The sequence below is a fragment of the Mchenga conophoros genome, linkage group LG16 (genome assembly GCF_057382185.1).
Source record: "Mchenga conophoros isolate Kocher_MC1m ecotype Shallow Benthic linkage group LG16, M_conophoros_male_GT1.1, whole genome shotgun sequence".
Classification (NCBI taxonomy): domain Eukaryota; kingdom Metazoa; phylum Chordata; class Actinopteri; order Cichliformes; family Cichlidae; genus Mchenga; species Mchenga conophoros.
In genome coordinates this window covers 29,106,531-29,129,927 of record NC_140541.1, presented here as the reverse complement: position 1 = coordinate 29,129,927, position 23,397 = coordinate 29,106,531, and the positions used below count along the sequence as shown (strand labels likewise).

The 23,397-nt window shown below is 39.4% G+C and overlaps 1 protein-coding gene across 3 annotated transcripts; it reads left to right on the top strand.

Annotated features, from left to right (window-relative positions):
- Positions 1–1,411: 1,411 nt before the first annotated feature.
- Positions 1,412–22,773, top strand: agpat3 (1-acylglycerol-3-phosphate O-acyltransferase 3). Of its 3 annotated transcripts, none has more exons than XM_085248555.1 (10): positions 1,412–1,632; positions 14,310–14,367; positions 14,543–14,773; positions 15,427–15,596; positions 15,704–15,865; positions 17,310–17,463; positions 17,558–17,660; positions 18,777–18,852; positions 19,666–19,864; positions 20,162–22,773. In XM_085248555.1, exons 3-10 carry the CDS (start codon positions 14,596–14,598, stop codon positions 20,251–20,253), a joined length of 1,134 nt encoding a protein of 377 aa, XP_085104681.1. In that variant the 5' UTR covers positions 1,412–1,632; positions 14,310–14,367; positions 14,543–14,595; the 3' UTR covers positions 20,254–22,773. The 3 variants fall into 3 exon arrangements, with proteins under 3 accessions (XP_085104681.1, XP_085104682.1, XP_085104680.1); XM_085248556.1 differs by lacking the exon at positions 1,412–1,632 and adding an exon at positions 2,384–2,466; XM_085248554.1 differs by lacking the exon at positions 1,412–1,632 and adding an exon at positions 6,330–6,804.
- The last annotated feature ends 624 nt before the right edge of the window (positions 22,774–23,397 follow it).

Sequence of the window (23,397 nt, the reverse complement as noted above, 5' to 3'; positions counted from 1 at the left end):
TGATTTCTTATTAATGTTAATGACCAATTAAACAGACGTACCTGATGAAGTGGCCAGTGAGTGTAGTTTTTCTCTGTTAAGTCTAAGTAAAGGAGGACACTGGAGCCATTGTGGAGAGGTAATTGCTCACCAGCTTAAATCAGGTACCACAGTTGAACTGGATCTTATCCATGTGCTTCAATGAGAACACATTTTAATATGAAAAGAAATAAGGGAATATGAAAGGAAGAACAAAGACAAAGATGTCAGCACGTCTTGGCAGGTGCTTACTATATTGTGTGATTAGGGCTGGGTGACAGGGCTGTATTTTGTCACTAATCCACAGTATGAATAGCCAGCATTAGCCCAGATAACCAGACAGGCCAACATGTCTGTAACCTGATCACAGCAACAAAGAAAAGGAGTTCTTATTCGGGGCCAGTATACACTAGAGAAATGAGAAAGTACAGACTAAAGCTGGCTAAAACAAGCTGTGATAACCATTTTTGGGAAGCTGGCATAAATGCAACAGAAGGCAGCTTGTAGATGAATTTGATTCATTTTATCAATGCAACAAGGACTCTGGTGCATGTGTTTATTAAGCTTGTCCTGACAAAGACCCCACAGTTAAAACTAATGCTGAAGCTATGACTGTAAAATACTTAACAGCTATGAGCACACTTACACTGAAATTAATCTGAAAAATTAAAAATAAGAAAATAATATTCCAGATATGACTGAGACAGAAGGTTTAGATTCCCACAGAAGTGCGGAGTAGCTGCAGGTATGGGTATGCACCAGCAGAGGGCTAAAGAGGCTTAAAGTTAATCGAGCATGCACACTTGCTGAGGAAATGAAAAAAACCAGTGACATGACACTGCAAAGCGGGAATCTGTACGTGAATAAAATGCTTCATGTAGTATTTTGAATGCAAGGCCAAGAAAATGGTAGAATTTTAGATAAAAGGTGTAGAAAAGCTAGATATGGGACAAAATTGTAAAGTCGACTAAGATGTACTGAGAGTATAGGGCTGATATGTAATGTAGGCAGTTAGTAATAGTAGTCATGTTAAAAAAAAACCCAACTAGTTTAAAAACAGTGACTTTCTTTTATTTTGATGTTACATTATGATATCATTTTTTTTAAACTGAAGATTCAGGTTTTCTTCCCGAAACAGAAAATTTAAGGGGGTAAAACCTAAATTTGATTGGCCAAGAAATCGCTGCACTAGTCTGCTGCGCTGTATGGAGTAAACATATATTTGCAAATGGTAGCAAAAAATCAATAAAAACAGACATTATATGCCTTTATCTGCTCTTACCTGTAACCAAACTTGCAGCAGCGGCGGGAGTGCGCTGCAGTACGTCTGTGCATGTTTTTGTGTATTTTTGTGCATCTCTGAAAATGAATGAGGGGCTGGACCGGATGTAGGACAGGCCACCTTCAGATGGGTTTGGAGGAAATGTGGGGCTTTAACCGACAAACAATAGAGCTCCTGCAAATCCTATTGCCTCAAGTCATTTTTATTGCGTCTCTGGAAACCGACGGAGTAGGGCAACGTTTGTTGACAGGCTCATTTTACGCCCCCAGAAGGCCAGAAAGCGGCGAAAAAGTGTAACTAAACCCACCGAGTCCCCAGCGAATAATCTTCAGGTAAGGCTGACACTGGCTGCTAACGAGAACTGGCTAACTAGCCTAAGATAATAACGGGTACCTATTAACAAAGGATGGGGGGAAAGTTGGCAGGGATTAGCAGCTAAAGAGTCAATCTAATAGACGCCATCCTGTCGCCAGAAAACATTTTTTAGCCTCGCTGTGTGGATGTTGCTTATATAGCATGCTAGCTTGTACCGTTAGCACCTGTCTTTCCTGTGCCGCTCGGCTCATTTAGTCGAACCAGTGTTCACACATTTACTATCTCTATTGGCAGTAGCTAAGACAGTTGGGGTGGCTTTTTCTTTAATGTCGTCTTCTTCTGAGGGAATTGTGTGTGTGTGTGTGTGTGTGTGTGTGTTTGCGCCTGCAACTTTAACTTCACAGAGCAGCTAGCTTAACGGCCGCAGCCGAGCCATGTGTGACAAAAGATAAGCCGTGTCAGTGGTAGGATTGAAGGGACCTGCTGGCTAGTTGGTCTCTGAGAATCTATCAGCCCAGGCATGCCGCATTTGGTGCATACAGACATCTTAAGCATTTGCATTCAGATACAGTAGGTTGGGCTGCAACACTTTGACACTAAGGTATGATATGCTAGAGTTCATGGTAAACTATGACTGGGTTCATTTTTCGTAGTTAAATGTTGCTATATTGCACCCCCGCTCTGTCACGCTTTACGTCGTATGCGCCAGCTGGCTCAGAGTTGACCTGCGTACAGATCTCGTACGACTCTTGAGGTTACTAAAGTTCATTGAAGTCTGCGGCTGTTTTAACCCGTGCTAACTTTATTCTTGAGCCTCACTTTTAACCAGCTGGACGAGCAGTGCGTGACAGGCAAGTAACTCTCAGCATTTTTATACCAGAACGGGGATTTTTTTTTCCCTTTTTTAAAATAAACCAGTGTTGATAATGTGACTGCTTGGTGCAAGAGACAGCTTGGTCTCATACTACTAAGAGTAAAACCAGAAGGGCAAAAGGGAAGTCCGTTAATAAAACTTCACTTTTTTATATTAAATATTGAATGGTAAAGTGTGCACCCACTGCTTCACACTGCCATATAGGGCCACTTGTTGGTGTTTATGCATGCCTTTAATTGACCTTGAGAGGAGGATATGTGGACTGGATCACTGCTGCTATTCATTATTTAGTAATTTTACAAGATCAATGAATCCTGTATAAGTCTTGAGCTGCCATTTATGTTTTTAAAGAGCAATAGTGCTCCAGGTCTTTAAGTTTTTCTTTGGACATTGACTGCTCCCCCCCTCATTCTCAGTCCAGTCCTTGTACCTGATGATTTTCAGAGAAATGATATTTTTTGTTTTTGCTTTATAAGTCTCTTAACACTGACACAAATCATTTAGGAATGGGGGGGGAAGAGGAACCTAAGGCTGGAGAAGAACCAGTGTTGTTTATTCTACTAAGTTGTTTTGTATAACAATTTTAAATAGTATCTTTAGGCACTTTGTTACTAGAACAAGTTACACTTGTTTAGTTGATTCTACAAAAAATTTGTCAGCATGACCAATGATCCCAAACACGCTGACAATGCAGTAAAAGTGTATCTTCTACAAGCACTAGTGTCATGTTATAGAAATTTTAAAAGAATCACTAGTTCTGCACTAAAATGTAATGGATTTTCTTCCTTTTTAATTGAGGCAATGGTGCTTTTTGTTTAGATGGTGCAGGAGGTGAATGCCAGACTCGATTTGATTTCAGTGTGGGAAAAGGTGGATTTTAAAAAAGGGTAAAAACACTAGTTCCTAGGATTTAAGACAATGGTACAAAGAAAGAAAAGGGAGAAATTCATAAATCCTACCAAAGATAACGACAGTAAGTCAATAAAAGAAGGCTGGGGTAGCTAGGTAAAATATAGCTCTGCCCACTGCTACAGTCAATGCTCAAAAAAACGATATCTCCACATCAGAGTCGTTGGACATCAGATCGGACTTTGTGCTAGGGAGCTGGCAGGTTAATATCCAAAATGGCTGCATCCGGCACATTTACCTGTTAGGTGTATTCTCACTAAAGTTAAAAATAAAATCAGCCTTTTCATAGTTTAAACAGAGTGGGATGCTCAATAAAATAGTGCTACGCTTTTCCCTGCAGCACGCTGTGCAATAAATACTCAAAAAGACAACGGCGGCCGTTACAACTTATGTCTAAAAATATATAGTTTCATGCATCGGTTAAAACACTCGATTCCAGGTACACGACGCCCAGCTGGAAACACTTCACGCAAGTCGAGCTGCCCGAGATTCACAGAATTTACAGAAAATGTTAAATTTTTGTGATTTATATCGTTATCGGACGATAGATGTCTTATATCGGGATATGAGATTTTGGTCATATCGCACAGCCCTATACCTAAAGGCATCGTTGACGTATATATGCTATTAATAATTGAACCAGCTGTTGATCCAAAGTGCAGTGACTTGCTCATTTACAAGTTGTAACCTATTGATCTCCTTTATCTAGTAATCAAGCATAGTATTGTCCTATTGGACTTTGAGACATGTGTTAAGACTTTATCTAAGCAGTGTCATCGGGGTGAACAATGTCAAACTTTTGTAGCATTCATTACCTGCATTCAGATTCAGCCTGGTGCATTCATACTCAAACTGTCTAAGAATTTCACATAACTCTCCCTGCTCTTACTAGTTGACCCTCTTTTTGTTAACCTTTGTAGTCTTATACAGAACAGTGAGGGGAGTAGCAGTATAATATTCCCACCTTTAAATGGTCTTGTGTTGAAGGACCTAATGTTTAAATGATCCAAGGCTCTTTACATCAGCCAGCTTTTCACCTAACCTCAGTGATAAACCCATATGTAGAAGCTTTGCATAAAATGTTTGACTAGATTTCCATAATGCTTGCTGTGATTATTGTAATACTGACACCATGCAAAGGTGAGATTGCTTTATTTTCATAGTTTTAAATGGTCCCAGATGGCTACACAGCCAATACACGTTAGTAGGATCATAGTTTTTTTTTTTTTTTTTTTTCCCCCCCACACATAAACAAACCAGTATAAATATGCTAATATGATCATGAGCTCAACCGGCAGGTTCACATTTGGAGCCACATTTTTGGCAAATACAGCAGGTTGAGTTCACCTTTTAATCTTCCTTGCTGTATTATTATCATTATTCCAGTATATGCTCTTTCCTGTGCGTGCATGATCATAATTAAAGAAACTAAATGCACTTTAAGTGTTCTTTTACCTGCCAAGAATTACATTTGTCTCTTGTGTAGTAAGTGTTGTGGCTTTAAAACACACTCAGTAGTGCTGTGCAGGGATTTAGAGCTCTTCATGCTTTGAAATATGAATGACCTTCATTGTCCAGCTATCACCATATATTTTTATCTCCGTTGGTATTTGGCTTTAACACCCGGTGGTAAGACCCTAGAACTGTACTGTAACGTCAACCTACTCGCTTCAGCTATCACTTGACAGTTTATTTATGCCTCTGTCTGCTAGTTTGTCCGGACCACATTAACTGTGTGCAAGTATCCAAAGCCTTTGGTAACTTGCCCGCTAGCCCTGTGTGCTATCTTTGTGTGGGTGAGTAATGGAGATCTGTAGTAAATCCTTTCCTTACCCAAGGTACTGTCAAGGAAAGAGGATGCTGGCATGGCATATAATATCTCTATATTCAGGTTAGAGTTGCATATGAAATTAATGGGCAACCAGCTTTGACAGGTGGACAGACTTGCCATTGTGTAGACAGAATTGACTAAATGTTTTATTTTATATGAATGCAGTTTACAGAGGTGTTTCATGCTAAGTCTCAGAAAGGATTGTCCATGATATCATTATTTTCACATGACTTGTGATCAACAGGTTTTTAGCTACTAAGCATGTCGCGATGTTAACTGCATCCATCTTTGAAAACTGTCTGTTGTCACTACCAACTTGTTACTGTTAACCGATTCAATAGCCTGAGATTGGTTGTTACAGCAATAAGTTATTGCTGATGTTTCACTGTTTGAAACAACATAAGCAATAGGTGATTATGTGCATTTGTTTGGGGGGGGGGACCTGTATCCCCAAGGCATGGCAATAATCTGAACTCTGATTCAGGCTTTGTGGTCATTTGTTACAGATCCCATCAAAGAATTTTGTGCTTCCATCAAAGAATACCCACTAGGGCTGTAATAAATATACTTAACTAGTTGACTGGTTTTATTAAGTGGAATTTCAGTTAATCAAGATTAAATATATATTGATTTGTTTTAACAAAATTACCAAAAAAATACCAGAAAATTCATAGACGTCTGTTAAGTAAGGTAAATCAGACTCGTTGACAAATTGTGGTAACGCAAATAGCCATCCTCTGAAGGGTCCATCTTCAGCCAGTAAAAAACCAATAAGAAAACACGACTAGATATCACATGAAGAGATTTTTCAAGGATATTGCTGATCATTTCTTTGAACCCATCACTTTCATGATGCAAGATGTTAGTAACAAGCAGCTTATGGCAAGGTCAATCACAATACAGTAAATTATGATTGGTTACTTTAGCGTAACAATGCTATTCTCTTTACTTCACTATGGTTGGGCAGAGACTAGGCCTTCTCTTTGTTAATGTTAATTGAATGTGACATATCCAGGGTACCCATAGCCTGCTAATCAGCACTAATCTGATACACTGGATTAGAGGATGGGAATGCTTGTAAGACACTGCAAACAGTATGTGTGACTCCTTCCTTTCTGAAGTGAGCTGTCTGTCTTTCTAGACTTCCTTCTGATATTATTTAGCCAAATCTGATAACAATTCATTGAGGTGTTTACTTTATGCTGATTTAAATGAAGATTTATGCTTTTTAATAACCCTCGAGTTCATGGGCGAGTTCATTGGTCCCTGGTAAACTCGTGTGCTGATTAGGTAGTTCCTCCTACAGGTTCTTGGGATCTGACTGTGTTCTCGCTGTCATCATCATAATCTCCCTCTTCCCTTCTGTGGGATTATTATGGCGACAAAGCAGGGCAGCTTGTGACTATCCTCTGCTATCTGCAGGCCTTTTCTTTGTTTTGTTTTTAGTATATATTTTTTCTGGCTGTGAACTGGTGGAATACCAGAAGCCAAAATGCTGAACCAGAGTGCTGTCATGATCTTCACTGGGATCTGTGGGGCGATGGTGTTCATGGCAATGGCCTACTATGTCTACTGGTAAGTTGAATGTGAGACAAGCGTTGTGTCCTGTTTCCCCAGCATATTAAGACGTTAATATGCTGCAATGGTACAACTTAATATGCATCCTACCATTTTTAGGTATATTTTCATGACCGCCAAAAAGGTTTTGGCCTTCCACCAAATATTGAATATTGTTAGCAAATGTGGGGCTTTTTTTCCTTAAGCTTAAAATGTTTATCAGATAGCCAAAAAATAACAGGCAGTGCACAGACTTCTGTCAGGTCAGATTACTTGTGGTTACTTCACCCACCATAGGCAAATTTAGTGCCAGGAAAAACCCAGGTGTTTGCTAGAGACTAGTAGCTGTTGAAGTCCAGCCTAGGCATCATTCGGCTGTTCCCTGCTGTAAGTGGAGCGCAGACGTTTGAAAGCCAAAGTAAGTTTTTATAATTAAAATGCTTTGATAGAGGAGCAGTTCCTGCCAAGATGTGGTTGAACTTTTCCATAATTTAACTAGTGTCTCTAAATGTACATTTCTCATTTTAAAAACTTATAGCAAGCAGCTGGTATAGAAGTTATATTCAGGTAATGTAGAGCAGCAGCAGCTGTCCAGCCTTAAGCAGCTTTAACACAGTCAGCAGTACTAATCTTTCCTTCAGGTTGTGTGGGCTTACAGGTGGGCCCATTACCTTCAGGGAGCTGGACATCCACCAGCTGTTTTTTCTCTATTTTTCTGGATGTCTTGTATGACAGACCAACTTCAATTTCCAGAGTATTTCTATGTTAGTATGTTTGGTTTTTGCACAACAACGTTTTGTTTGACTTAAATCTATGTTGGTGTTTTAAGCTCAGTATTGTTGAGATTCTCATCCTATTGAGGGAAAGGGTGAATGTGAGCATTAACCCTTTAAGACCTACCATAGAACCAAGGCTGCCAGAGCTTGCTTTATATTTTTACATGCTGTAGTGCCATTTTTGGGAGCATTTCAAGTTGCTATACATCAATACAACTGTTATAGCCCAAATTTTAATAATATGTATGCATTAAGTCCATAGTAATTACATAAATTGCAAAAAAAAGTGCAATAAACTACAAAAAAATTGAAAATCGTTTTAGTTTTTTTTAGTTTTTTTTTTTTTTTTTTTTACATATATTTCTACTTGGAGAAATTTAAGAGGTTTATCCCTCAAAACTTTAATACAAAAAAGTTGCAAGAAATAGTTTACAACAACAAGAAATTTATTTTGAGTGTCTTCATAGTTTTATTTTTGAGATACACCAATTTTTATATACTACAGAAAAAACGAAAAACAATCCTATGATGCAAATTTGCAAAGAAAACAGCATGTGCATCAAAATAAACTATTTTAAGCAGTGCAATTCGAGTTGTAAGCATCCCAGCAACTATTCAGAAAAGCATAAAGTCAAACATGACTTATAAAAACACCAGTATAGGCTTTTAAGGCCTACAAGTAAAAAACTACATTTTCCACGAAAATGACATCACTTCCGGTTTCGGGCAGGTAATGGCGGACATGCGATCATTCGCACTGACGTCTATTTCAATGTGGGAAGTGTTACGAACAGCTGATTGGATAAGCAAAGCGTGTTTCTGGAACATTATGTTTTTGTTCCTGCAAGCTCTTTTTATGCAATTTTTGCAAAGCTATATGTGGAAGGAAACCGTGACCTAGGACAAGCTGATGGCATAAGATGCAAGTACAACTCCTCCAGTTTCATATGCAAAAAATAAATAAATTATTGCGCTAGCTCAGCGGTCCCCAACCTTTTTTGCGCCACGGACCGGTTTATGCCCGACAATATTTTCACAGACCGGCCTTTAAGGTATCGTGGATAAATACAACAAAATAAAACTAGTACCGGTAACCGAAAAAAGAAGACCCAGGAAAACAGAGTTAACCATAAAAACGATAACAAAATAAAAGGGTTTAAAGGGTTAAAGCAGTAGTCTTAACACTGAACTACTTACCTAAATAGCTGACATCGAACACTGATCCAATCAGGCACTTGGCCGGCTCACCTGACAGAATGAGTTGCCTTGCCATGGTTTTATTGCAGTACCAATACATTACAGTAGCCAACAGAAAAAAAGTCCAAATAGAGTGAACATATATGTTGTAGAGGACTCGAAGTCATCCTGTCTGTAATGCCTGATTTAGACTTCAGGCCTTTTATAGAACCTACGATGTAACCTATGTGGCTGATGTTAATTACCTTGTGGCGGTGTCTCGGCGTTTAACATCCAGTGCTAGCTGTGATAGATAAATAAATAAATGTGACTTTCTCTTTCAAATGTATTTGTCTCAAATGTTTCCACTTCTTTATACATTGTTTCACATCCGTTCCACTACTTTTAGCAATCTCCCTCCAAGAATCATGCTGACCTTTGTGGTCTTATATTGATGCCATGATTATTATACTGTATATAGACATTTTCACCAATTAATGTAAATCTGCAGTGCAGAAATAGCTAGAAATGTACAGAATGAATTGTGGTTCCGCTCACAAAAGTGAGCTGTGTTGATCTAACTTGTAGTTACATTTCCAGTGAGGTGCACGTCATCTGTAGATTTCTCACTGAATACAGCCTTAGAAGACCAGGTTTCTTACCACAGAACACCGTATGATCATTGTGTTGTTTGAAAAATAAAGTTCACTGCACAAAGATGTTTGAAAAAAATGTAGAAACCATTTACTGTGTCAAGAGTACATGTCTTGTTTACTGGCATGTTTCAAGTCATCTCCTTAACATATTTGTAGAAGGTAAGTTAGATTTTTAGTGATGATCAAGGCTATACAAGTTTATAACATTTAATGCAGTTTAAAAAAGTCTCCCTTAAACCATCTTTGAACATTTAACTGGAACAAAATTAAAATAACACAATAGAAAAACACTTAGTGGCTACCAATGTTAAACCAATTAATTGGCTCCATAAAAATGTTAAATAAAAACTGCATGGAAGTGAATGTGTAAATTATACAGTTTCACATGTTTAGCTTTAAAAAGATCTGCTTATGAGAAAAAGTTAGGGAGTAATAATAATGGATTGCATTTATATAGCGCTTTTCGGGACCCCTCAAAGCGCTTTACAATTCCACTATTCATTCACTCTCACATTCATACACTGGTGGAGGCGAGCTACAGTTGTAGCCACAGCTGCCCTGGGGCAGACTGACAGAAGCGAGGCTGCCATGTCGCGCCATCGGCCCCTCTGGCCAACACCAGTAGGCGGTAGGTGAAGTGTCTTGCCCAAGGACACAACGACCGAGACTGTCCGAGCCGGGGCTCAAACCGGCAACCTTCCGATTACAAGACGAACACCCAACTCTTGAGCCACGATTGCCCCATGAGTTTCCTTTTCTTTTTTTTCTTTTTTTTTGGCCAGTTAATTCTTAAATGTGCTGTGTGTCTTTTGATTGCTGGTGTGTAAAATTGAGTTTGTCCTGTGAATCATGGCCGCGAGTTGGAGTTGAGTGAAAGTTTGAGGTGACTCAGTTTGATTCCAGCGCTGCACGGGGAACATATGCTGTGTGTGGAGTAAAACTGGGACAAAGTTCATGATGTGTGTAGAAGTAACTCGCCTGAGCTAACATGCACACACACTCATAGTCGCTGCGGGTTGCCAACGCAAATTAAGGTTGGGGAACTTCTCCCATCGGCAGCTTGTGGCCAAACATTACACTCAGCTGCTATCAGTGTGCAGAGTTAAATCTTCCAAGAAAAGGTTAAGGCGTTTAGCTGTAAAAACATTAACCAAAGTCTCACTGATTTGGCTTGTAAACCTAGGTTTTTTGTTTTGTTTTGTTTTTTAACATGGACTCACTATTTTACATAAAAAAACACTGTGCTTTCATTTGTTCAATTATAAAATTAGCAGTTAGAAGTTAAAACAGAGAAATAAAAATAATCGTATAAAAATCCTCTTTCGTGCTTCTAATTTGACTGACAGTCACAGGTAAGGTATAAACTTCAAGCTTGAATTGCAGTTTATCAGTAAGCCTATTATAGACTACTTGTGTAGTTGCTATTAATGCTTCGTGGCGACTTATTCTGGACTTCCTCATTAACCACAGTGTTTCTTAACCCATCTCAGCCATAAGACAAATATGCAGTATTTAACTTCACCCTCCCTATCATGCTGTATGCATGACCAAAGGTCACATCTGTAACATAATGCAGAGTTAGTGCATGCTTGGAAAAGTTTAGGGTGATTTCATGTCCAGAGATTTGTAAACACGTTTATGTTGATGGTCTGACGGGACTGAACCAAACTTCTGCAGGTGTGCATTTAAGATTTAATTTTCTTTACACCCAGACTGCTAAATTGATATATATGGTTGCAGTGTGTGAGATAGTGAGTACACCAGATAAGACTTGTTGCCTACACACTGTAATCTAGGTTTGTGTCCGCAATATGGTTGTATGAAAAACTGGTTGGATTGCTCTTCACTGTGATGGTCGTTGAAGAAGTCTGTTGCAGTCTTGGAAAAGGGCTAATGCAGTAGATTGGGTTACTTCATAATTTTGCCTCTTTTAGTACAGTTGTATAATTTGTTGTAATTGATAAAGTACTCAATTTAGAATATAGTTTGTTAGCCCTCTTAACTGATTCACACATTGTCTTCAGTCTACGTTATTTGTGAAGGATGGGTACTGGTTACTAGAGATGGACCGATCCGATATTGCATATCGGTATCGGTCCTATACTGACGTAAATGACTGGATCGGATATCGGAGAGAAATTTAAAAAATGTAATCCGATCCATTAAATATCAAAAAAGCACCTCACAAAACTTGCGACATGGCGTAACTCAGCTCATAACCGTAGCACGTAGGAGCAGTGTGCTCACGTGATAGAGCGGCTGTGTGTATTTGGAGGCTCTCTACCAAACCAGCATATCATCTCCGAGGAAGTTATCCCAGAGAGAAGTAAAGCAAGTGTGTAAGTTAATCTCTGAATGTTTGTAAAGCATTCCCACGTTAAGCTTAACAACCGATATATGGAGCGACTGCCTCTCTCTCCCTCCCTCTCCTGCTGCTACTTCAATCACGAAACTGATTAATGATCAGCTGATCGGCTTTTCTGTCGCGAGTCCGTCTGTCTTTGTTTTTGGCCCACTTTGCACCAGAAAGAGGAAACCAGCGGCTGAATAACAGCAGCACGTTTAAGCTTGATAATCTGTTGTTAGAATTTATTTAATATAACTTTCTACACCAGGATCTTTTTCTATGTAGCTGACGGCTGGTAACTGTGCAGGGGCGGATCTAGCAAAGTTTGTGTCTAGCTTTTAATAAATAATTATCTGAATCTTAAACCAAAGTTTTAATCTGATGTAAAATATATAGAAGTCCATTACTGTATATAGTAACTGTTAAGTCTAATATACCCTAGTAAGCTATAGTACTTTTTCCTTTGGGAAGACACCACCTGTGCAGTCTGCAAAGATGTTGAATCTATTTAATTATTCTCGAAAAATAATTTTTTTTCTGTGCATTTTTTTTTCACGCTGCATCAAATTAAAGTTGATTAAGTCGATTAAGCATCATGAGGTGGGGGGTGGTTCCCTATTTTATTTTATTTTTTTGCTGGGAAGTTGCAACCCTATTAGTTAGGTTGCTTAATATTTCTGCTAAGTACTCTTTAAAATACCAGAATAGGAAGGATGGAGTAGGTTTAAGTTTATTAGATTGATCAGTATTGCTGAACTATGAAATATTTTGGGTGCAGTGTATTTTTTTACCTACAGGTATAACAGAATAGCTTTAGTGTTGTTTATTTAAACTTGAGTATGAACTTATACAAAATGCAGCAAGATATAAAAAAAAAAAAAGTTTTATTGATTAAAAAAACACTATCAGATTCATATCGGTATCGGCCGATATCCAAATTTATGATATCGGTATAGGGCATAAAGTGTTATCGTGCCATCTCTACTGGTTACACATGCTTTGTATATTTAATGGGAACAAGAAACAAGTCGTTTCGGATAACATGTTGAAGACTGTGGTTGAAGACTGTTGTCATTTGGACGCTCACCAAGCACACAGTGTTTTCTTGTCCCTTGTTCAGCATGCAGGCAGACAGTACACGGCTTCCCTTTTTGCTTGTTTTCTGACACAGTTATGTTAGTTTATGCAGTTGAAAACTCATGTGGATGTTGCTGGCACAAATAGTTATGTTTGTGAAAAACAACTTTAGTTTTGATAATGAGAAGAGTTTTACTTTTACTGCTGAATTAATTCTTTCAAGTTCACTACTTGATTCCTGATTAACTTCAGTTATACACTGAAATTATTTATTCAATTATTTTCCATCGTATCTTTAGAAAGTTTTTTTAGTTTTATTTGGTTCTATATGTTTACATTTAATTTAACTTGGCTTATATGAGGTAGCACTGGAGGTAGAGGATTGCAAGGTTGGTGGTTTGATCTCTGCTCCAGTCTGCATGCCAAATATCCTTGTGCAAGATACTAACCCTAAGTTGCTCTCAGAGTGTGACTGTGTGAATGTTAGAAAGCACAAAAGTGCTTGTGTGACTAGGTGAATGAGGCAAGTTGTGTAAAGCGCTTTAAGTGCTCAGAGTAGAAAAGCACTATGTAAGAGAACAACATCTGGTAGCACACAGATTAATGTATTTACATCTTCTGTGAATAATACTGAGTTCAATTCATTTTAATCAACTGGTTATGTGTATTCATAAAGACTTGCATACAGCAGCTCAGAGCTAACTATCGTGCCCTAACCTCAGGGCAATCAGATGTTCCCACTTCATCTACTGGAGGAAAATGGAGAAGCTACAAGAAAATTACAAGCCCAGACAGGACTCAGTAACCCGGGTCTCTGTGTGGGCTTCTGGCTCGTAAACTTAAATTATGTTCAAGGTTGATGATGTCTTCAAAATGCTGACTACTTTATCATTTTTATTTGATTCACCATAGAAGAAGAGATTTGAAACTGTCAGTTCAGTTTTATTTGTTTAAAACATTTTTTAAGATGTTCTCTGTTGAAATATTTGTTTTGCATTTAAGGTTCCTGTCTAAAACTTTGAAATTTGAGGGCTATGCAGCTTTGTACTCCTGTGACTATTGCTGAAAATTCATCCATGATGATGATGATGATGATATCAGCTCATCTTTGACATCAATTATGTATGAATAGTGACACGTTACTTTGCAAGACTTGTCCTAAAGTGGTTCACATGCATATTGGCATACTGTGCAAGCTCTGAGATACATACATCCACGTAGATGCAATTTTTGAAGCTACATTCAGTGTCGAAACTTGTCTGTAAATACCCGGGTTGGTCAGCCAGGTTTCATAGCCTTCCCCTTTTGATTCGCCTTTCACCCACACTGAAGAACAATATCTGTCTCTGGCCTCCTTATGTTATTAGCTAAAAGAATTCATCCTGTTTGAAACGGGCATTATACATTTATTAAATTCTGCTGTAATGGCTCTGCAGTCTAGTCCGACTCCCATCACTGTTGCCTGAGCCTATCCTCTGCTGTTGTTCACAGGTCTGTGGTGCTGGCAGAAGGGCCGTGTAAACGGGGCTTGTAAAAGGACTCCACCGTGGTAAGAGTCACTGTTGCCCTTTTGAACATCTTAAAGCATGTTTGCCTGAGGATCACCTGACACAAACACCTGATAACCTTGTGTTTACACTGATCTGTTCCTTATTTAGTACCCTGCATGTCTTTTTTCCTTTTGCACTCACTGTGCTCACCTTCTTTTTCTGCTCCCTCCTCAGGTTGGTCGTAGTGTATAGAGAGGAGCCCACTCAGCCCTCCAGGCTCCTCAGCCATGGCTCTGCTGGCCTACCTGAAGAGCCTGTTCATCTTGCAGTTGCTGATGGGCTTTGTGTTTGTGGTGAGCGGCCTCATTATAAACTTCATTCAGCTGTGCACCTGCATCCTCTGGCCGATCAACAGGCAGCTCTATCGCAGAATCAACTGCCGGCTCTCCTACTCCCTCTGGAGCCGTGAGTATAGATGATTCTCATGTGTTGCTGCAGGTTTATGTAGAAATGCTAATTGTCTTTTAAATATGTAAACAAGAAAAGGTGTCAAGTGTCGATTCTGAAATTCACAGATTGCAAATAATTACAAATCTGGCAATGGTGTCACATACAATGAGCTGTGTTTGGGCCATCTGTTGGATATTATGCTGTCTACATAGAAAGGGTTTCAGCTGCATTTTCCACTTGAATGTTTGAAACACTTTCTGTGTAGAAGGGCTTTATATTCAGTCTCCTTTTAGCTAAATTAAATGAGTCCTAAGCAGCTACAGCCTCCACAATTTTCACCAGTTACTCATTAAAATTGTCTGTCAGCTGCTTTCTAGAGTCAGCTTTTTGCTGTTAATGACTTCAGCTGCTTTTATTAACCCTATGACAGACATTAAATGTGCTCCAGAGTAATTATCTAAAATTACACGAATCCTAAACGCACAAAGATTTGCTGATAATTCTCTGCAGTGTTGGTAGACTGTTTTGAGGGATTAATATAAATATAATGTAACACAAATATACTTCCATTTAGTACATTGTGTATGGTTTACACTGAAAATGCTCCAAGTGATGAATTTTCTCCTCTAACTTTCTAATGTTCCTGCTGCGTCATCGTCACTGTGCAGAGCTGGTGATGCTGCTGGAGTGGTGGTCGGGCACAGAATGCACCCTATACACCGATCAGGCTACGGTGGACAAGTTTGGCAAGGAGCATGTCATCATCATCCTCAACCACAACTTTGAGATTGACTTTCTGTGTGGATGGACCATGTGTGAAAGATATGGCGTTTTAGGGGTCAGTTGAGCACCACACTTTAAATGATTAACATTTATCAACAGTATTTGCTTTTTTCTTAAGAGTGAAGTCAGAGTTGTATAAAAATGTCTTTCCTCTTTCTTTAGAGTTCAAAAGTGCTAGCCAAACATGAGCTCCTGAAGGTCCCTCTAATTGGCTGGACGTGGTACTTTCTAGAAATTGTTTTCTGCAAAAGAAAGTGGGAAGAGGACCGAAACACTGTCTTCAAAGGCCTAGACAGGCTCAAAGACTATCCTGAATATATGTGGGTAGGTACAGTCACAGTTTGTCTGTCGCCTGGACTGTGGTTTAGGTGTAAAAGTTCATCTTACAGACAACTACTTGTGTCTCAATTGCAACCCAGTTGCTCAATCAAGATTGTGAAATATCCTCTTCAAGATACATAAGTGTTGTGATTCTAACAGTTCAGACAAGGTTGTAAATTCTTTTAAGTTAAACCAGTCGTTGCATCAACTGTCACCTGCAAATTGAGTAATCACTGCACAGCCAAACTAAGATAAGATGGAACATACATAACAAAACATTTCTAGACTTTTAAAGGGAATGATCTATAATCTATCTGATGCTGTAGTTTCTGCCCTTTGCCCCAGTTTCTCTTCCTACTGAATTTATCTTGGCAGTGATACACGAATAGTTCTGAGTACAGCAGCGTTATTTGAAGGGCCTCAACATGAGTTTGTATGTTTGTTTGTTTTCTGTCAGACATCATGAACACAAGTATCCACTGTGCGTAAACAGACTGAATAGACATTCATTATGCTTCAGACCACAAATGCCTCTTTTGTCTTTAAAATAAATAAATAAAACGTAAATTTTCTCTACATCCATCACGTTTTACCTGGTGACAGCTTAGGCCTAGAGTAAAAAGCAGGATTTGGGTTTAGCAAGGAATTCCACGTTGGTTTTTTTTTTTTTGTTGGTTTTTTTTTCGTATTTCCATGGTTTGGGTGGTTTTGGTAAATGCAGAAGGTCCTGCTTGTGCAGAACCACTCTGTGGCTTCCCTAACGACCACAAATTAGCGATACAGTTGAGGAAACAAATGCCTTCCTTGTTTCATCTTCAAATTACTTTTGTTGTTCGATATGGCTTTGTATAGCTACATAATACTTGGTGATGTGAAATAAGATTTGCAAATCAGCCAATAAGTATTAATTATCTTTGTTTTTTTTTACCTGGCTCTTCACACCGTTTAACACTGTCAGGGTTGTAGCTGAAAGAAAATTGTCTTACACAATATAGTAATTCCAGTCAGATCTGCGCCTGCCTTCATTAAGGAGGAATGCTAATGACAAGTCTATAAACTTGTAAAGATCTAATGTTTTCAACTGCATCTACTGTAATACTGGCTGCAGTAACATAGCTGCACCTTGCTGTTAGCTATGATGATTATCTTGTGCCAAAAACTGCACGTTTTTAATGGACAGATTCAGAAAACCCAGACTGACACAACAAGTTGATGGCACAAACGGGTATCCTGAGTTGACTGTATTTTAGCGTACTGTTAAATTGAGTTGACCTTGATTTGTACTCCAGCTAACAGAAGTAGGGTAGTGGATGGGTCAGGATAAGAGGTCACCTTAAGCTGGAGATTTCTTTTTTTTTTTTAATTTTGGTGTGTGTGTGTGTGTGTGTGTGTGTGTGTGTGTGTGTGTGTGTATGTTAACACAACTCTTCCTCCTTTCTCTCTGCAGTTTCTGCTGTACTGCGAGGGCACCCGCTTTACAGAGAAAAAGCACCAAATCAGTATGCAGGTTGCAGAGAGTAAAGGCCTGCCCATACTCAAATATCACCTATTACCCCGAACCAAAGGATTCACCACCACACTGCAGTGTCTTAAGGGCACAGGTGGCATTCACGCGCAAGTCACACAAAAACTATGTTCAGAGCATTTCTTTTATTTTGTATTTTGCTTACAGCCTGCTCTTCTTTCTCTCAACAGTAACTGCTGTGTATGATGTGACTCTGAATTTCAAAGACAACCAGACTCCCACCCTCCTGGGCATTGTCAATGGCAAGAAGTACAAAGCTGATATGTCTGTAAGGTAAGCACCGCTGATGCCCGCTCTCTACTTTTGAACAATCACTTTTTGTAATATGGCACTGCACGCTCAGCTGTTTCTTCAAGTAAACTAGAATAAATGAGTTTTAAGCATTTTGGCCTCCTCCCAACTGCATTTTGTCCTGTAATAATCAAAGAGGCACTGAGACTGGCTAGACTCCAGGACATTAGCTTTAATGGCCAGGGTGCTCCCCTGAGCTCGGAGCTTGTTATAGACAGACAGATTGGAGCACTAGTGTGATTTTACTTAAATAAAGCTGAAAGCAGGAGGGTGGTGGACACTTTGTTTTTAGTTTCAAGGTCAGGTTGACTGAAGACGGGTAAAAATACTGTTTTAGTGACCTGAAATCACTTAGTATGATAATGTTCATGTATCAGAGGGAATTGTGTTTGGGAAGAGGGAGGCACCTGGTGGCAAGAAGCTGCTACTACAGACCAAATGTCTTTGAGTTTTTTTCTCTCTTTCGTGTGTGCGTGCGTGTGTGTGCGTGCGTGCGTGCGTGCGTGTGTGTGCGTGCGTGCGTGCGTGCGTGCGCGCAAACTGCTCAGCAGATATGTTTACATTTTTGAATTAACCTGATGGGGTTGTTTAAAAAGTGCCTGAGTGCTGTTTATGTGAATTTATCTCGACAGTGATTATTTTGGTGTGGCTGGCTATGATTGTGGTTTGCTTTTTGTTGTGCTGAATGTGTAGTGGCCTTCAGACACACATTAGCTGCCTGTCATTCCATCAACCAGAATCACGAGCAAAATAATTAACAGGTGGAAAAGGAACAAAACTGGAAAACAAACACATTTTTTGTGCCATTAATAATCTAATGCATCTTTCCAATGAAACCTGATGGACTATAAAGGTCACAGCAATCTACATATTTTTATCTCCTGCTTCTCTATTTCAGTTCAATTTAATACTTTTTGCTTTGTCCATTCCTCCGCAAAATGCTGCGTAAATTAGCAAGGTCTTTTTGAAGTGGTCGACTCTAGCTGCAGGATATCGTCTCATTCATAACTTTATTCATTATTTGCCTGTTTCCAAATATTGAGACACTGAAGGTAAACTGTATCTGCTTCCAATGGTTATTTGCTGTTTTACATCCAGGCGGTTTTCTGTGGAGGATATACCAGACGATGAGCAGGAGTGTGCCAACTGGCTACACAAGCTGTACCAGGAGAAGGTAATCTCACATTAAAGACTCCTAAAATGCCAGATCACTGTTAATTTGGGTTAACAGCTTTGTTGTTTGGGGGATATGGGGGAAGGGGGGGGGGTTAGTACCCAGTGTCATGGAAATTTTCCTTCCACTTCCCATTGTTGCTGAAAGAATTCACTGACAAGTTTTTTTGTTTGTTTTTTTTTTTCTCTAATTTGATATCAAGCCCAATCTATTTTCCCTCCCAAACATTACCAACTCTTGAACTTGTTAACGTCATTAAGCTACAGGAGGTACACTCAGACACCATAACCTGTGGATACTGAGCAGGTGACAAATTAAAGGATAAACTAAAGTATCTTAATTAGGTGTTGGGTCATGAGAACTCATCTCAGACTAAAGTGTGGTAAATTCCTTCCTTCCAAAAGACGTTACCTCAGTAGGTGATTTGAAGATTGTGGTGGAAAACTGCTCTATTACTTTGTATGTCAAAAACACAGTTTGTGACTCTGAAGGCCACATAACTGAAGCCATGTTTACACTCAAAACCATTCATTATCCCATAATTTTGCCTGTTGATAGTATTGCTATCCTGAAAAAGACGTTTCTTATGCAGGATGTGAAAATAAAGGTGGTGACGACCCTTAGAACTATGTACCATATCAACACACTGCCCCCCACAGCATGACTAGGGTCAATTTGTTTTTTTTATTTTCTCCTAGAATTCATATCCTGATCTTTATTTTATTTTTAATCAGATGTCAAATTTATCAGCAAATCCTGTCGTTTCAAATCAAATTAAGCACAAAGGTAACCACTATCTTTCCCAACTCCCAGGATGCTTTACAGGAAATGTACAATAAGGAAGGCAAGTTCCCGGGACCCACAATTATCCCACCGCGCAGGCTGTGGACGCTGCTCAACTTCCTGTTTTGGGCAACACTGCTGCTTTCACCACTCATCAATTTTGCCTGCGGAGTGGTCGTCAGTGGCTCCCCTCTCCTCATTATTGGCTTTATACTCTTCCTCATCGTAGGTAGGTCAAACCTTACCTTTTAGACAGTTTGGTGCTCATGTCCTGTTAGTGTTTTGCACTTTTCAAGGTTCTTTTTTGGCACTAATTGTACTTGCAAAAAGAGTAAAGTCTGAGTTCTTTAGCTCCTGTGGTTTTGGGTATTTGACTGTTTTGAAGTTGGTCAGTCATGGATGTATAATTCAACCAGTCACCTGCCCAGAATGAAAACTGATGTAGCTTGTTTCATTTAAAGCTCGTGAGGTTTTTTCCTGACCTGTTGTGTCCCCCCCCCCCCCTTCTCCTTTGTTCTCTCTGCAGCCTCTATAGCGATCCGCCGCCTCATAGGGGTCACTGAGGTGAAGAAAACAGGTTCCAGTTACGGCAACCAAGAGGCCAAGAAACAAAACTAAAGTGTCACTCCCTCCTGTGAATGGCCGTTTCTGTTGGCCACCCTGCGGTGTCTCACCCCATCCCAACTCCATTCTCCTCCTACTGTCGAGTCAGTTGGTAGGCTGGGGAGGAGTCCCAGCTGTGAAAACATTATAGAAGCCAGACCTAACATTTCTAGTGGCACTAGAGTGAGGGAGTATAGAGGGTCTGGGGTCCAAGTTCTCTGGTGTATCACAGATTATAACGAGGGGGAGATGCAGCACTGTATTCTCCTGCATCTTTCTAAATCCAGTTAGTCACCACCTCCCCCTCAATCCAGATCCCATTAAATCTCAGTAACACCCAACATTAAGCTTCTAACATGTCTGAGCTCACATGAACTACCACTTCCTACCTCGTTTCCCTGTCACAGTCATCAGCCAATGGGTAGTGGGTGACACGCTGTTTCTTTTTTGTCCACAGAACACGAGTCGATACATATTTCTAATCTCTAACCTCCATCCCAGTGGAGGCGCATTTCCACAACAGCAGTGTGTAACATACAGGACGTCTCCCTCCCTTTTCTCACTGAGTGGGACTTGTAATGGGAATCGGTGCCTTGAGGCCCAGCCTGGTTTTCCTTAACAGGGTCAACTTCACCCAAAATCATGCAGAATTGACCAGTTTTAGCTGTATATAGCCAGCCACATACTTAAGGTTCTTATATGCCTTCGAGCACAACTATACCAGTACAGTGAAGGTGAAAAAGTTGTTTTTTTCCCCCCTCTTGTAATTTGTAATTATTTTGACACAAACAATGCGATACAGTTCACCTTGATTGTACTGGGATAGCAACAGACGTGCGTGGGCGGAGAATCAAAATTCCACATCATTTTTAGTGGTGTACATGTGGTAAAATCACTGTTCCATCTTACTGCTGTGATTATGATGGTCTGACCCCTTTTACATCCTGGTTTGGAAAGGCTGGTGTCAAACTTACATCAAGGGCTCTGAATGTGAAAACCGTCCTTATCAAGGATACCTACCATCTGTTACAGGTCTCATTTGTACCCCTCAGAACCCAAACCCACAGACACTTTTCAGTTTTTGTTTTCTGTCTTTTTACATTTACTAGCTTGCATACATGTTCTCATTCATTTTCAATTGACCTCCTAAATGTGATGTTAATTGAACCAAACACTGGCAAGGTTCAACATGCCACCCACGCCGATTACCAGTCATGACTCACCTGTCAGTGGAGCCAGAATCCAGGAAAAGGTCACCAACATGTAGCCACACATCTGAAAGCATATTGATTTGCTCTCCTGATATTTAGACTGTAGTATTGATATTTTAACCTTTGCCTTAAGTCAGGCTTGCTCAGGCAAGGGATTGCTTATCCGCCACCCCTTTAAAACAAGCACCAACATCTCACTTGCGTCTCCACCCTCTCTCCCTCCCTCCATTACAGTGATGCATGGTGGAGCAGCATGCATTTGTTTGGTTTGATCCCCCAAACTGAGTAAACAACTTACAGTCCAGTTTTCGTTTTTTTTGTTTGTTTGGTTTTTTTTAAAGGCATCCTGTGTACATCAGTTAAAGACAGCTGCTTAAGCACATACAGTTCTGGATTTTAGCATCCCAAACATGACTGCTTGTAGTTATATCTCAGATTATCTTTTGGCTGCTACAGTACAATACAGTTTTTGAGCCATGTTTCGAGGTCCAACATAAAAGCTAATGGTAGAAAAAGATGGGGAGGGGGTATTTTTATGTTGTGTGCTCTCCTTACCTTCCCGTGCCACATGTAGTGTTTATCCTACTTTTTTTTTTTTTTTTTTTATAATAATGTCTCAGCAGCTAAATGTCCTATACCTCCCTTTTTCTTTAGTTAACTACAGATTTCATGCAAGCCTTAATTAGTGCTGCTTATGTTTTTGTGTGAAAACATAGACGCTAACCGCTGTGGTAGTGAAGGACTGAAAGTTTTTGTTTAAGTACATAAACATATGTACTAGTAGAGCTGGGAGGTTGGCATGGATGTAATCAGCTCTTGTGAGGAAACCTGTTTTTAATTAATCCACATTTGTACACAGAGATACTTTGAGATTACTTTAAATATTTGTAAAAGCTTTAGGATCCTCACTTGTCTCTTCTATTTTCCATCAAATCAAAACCAACAACCGGATAGAAATTCAGCCCATCAAATCCTCTTATTTAGTATGAATCAGTTTCTTAAGCAGAAGACGCTGCTGAGAAGTGCAAACCAGTATTTGCAAAAACGTTTAACACTGGATGCTTTTTTTTTTTTTATTATTATTCAGTAAAGAAATATTACAAATGTCTTTTCTTCCCTCCCCATTTTCTTAATTCCTAAATGCGATCAAATGTGACGTTAAAATTTACAACACTAGATTAGCTGCACGATTTTCTGAAATCTCAAAGATAATCCAGTTAGTGGAACCTCTCGCCTCAGCTTTTGTTTTGTTTTCTACAGCTGTTTTTATGTTTTCTTCAATTTTAAACACTTGAGAATATTAAAGAATTTGATCACAAAGCAACTCCTACTCCTTTGACTTATTTGGATTTGTGAGTTTCTCTGTGCATGCAGCACTTCAGGTGAAAGGAACTCAGTTTTGACACCATAGACGACGGGAGGGGTCCACTAGAGTCAACACAGGGATCTGATTTAACCATTTCCACCTTCCATCACTTCTCCATAAGAACTTTCACACAGGCATCCATCCACCGTAATTCATCATAACACATCCACAATTTTCATTTGACATGCAGTATTAAGTCACAAGTGTGACATAATGTGAGGACTGTGTAAACTGAACATATGTATATAACACAAATGATGAATGTCATGCTCACCTTTAGATATTGTAGAGATGTATTTAGCTGCTCTTTAGACCTTTTGAATGACACATTAACAATCGGATGTCCAAGGTGTGACGGGATATCGAGTCTGTATAAATATGTACATTATGTAAATGATGACTATGAGATGCTCAGCTTTAGAAAAGGTATAGATGCACCACAAGTTTATCTTACTAAACTGTGAAGAAAATGCTACAGCAGATGAAGATTTAAACCCAGCTGTCCTGGGTGCAGTTTACAAAATTATCTGCAAAGGTCACACTCAACACTCTGGAGCTGTAAATAGCATCAGCGATGCCTCA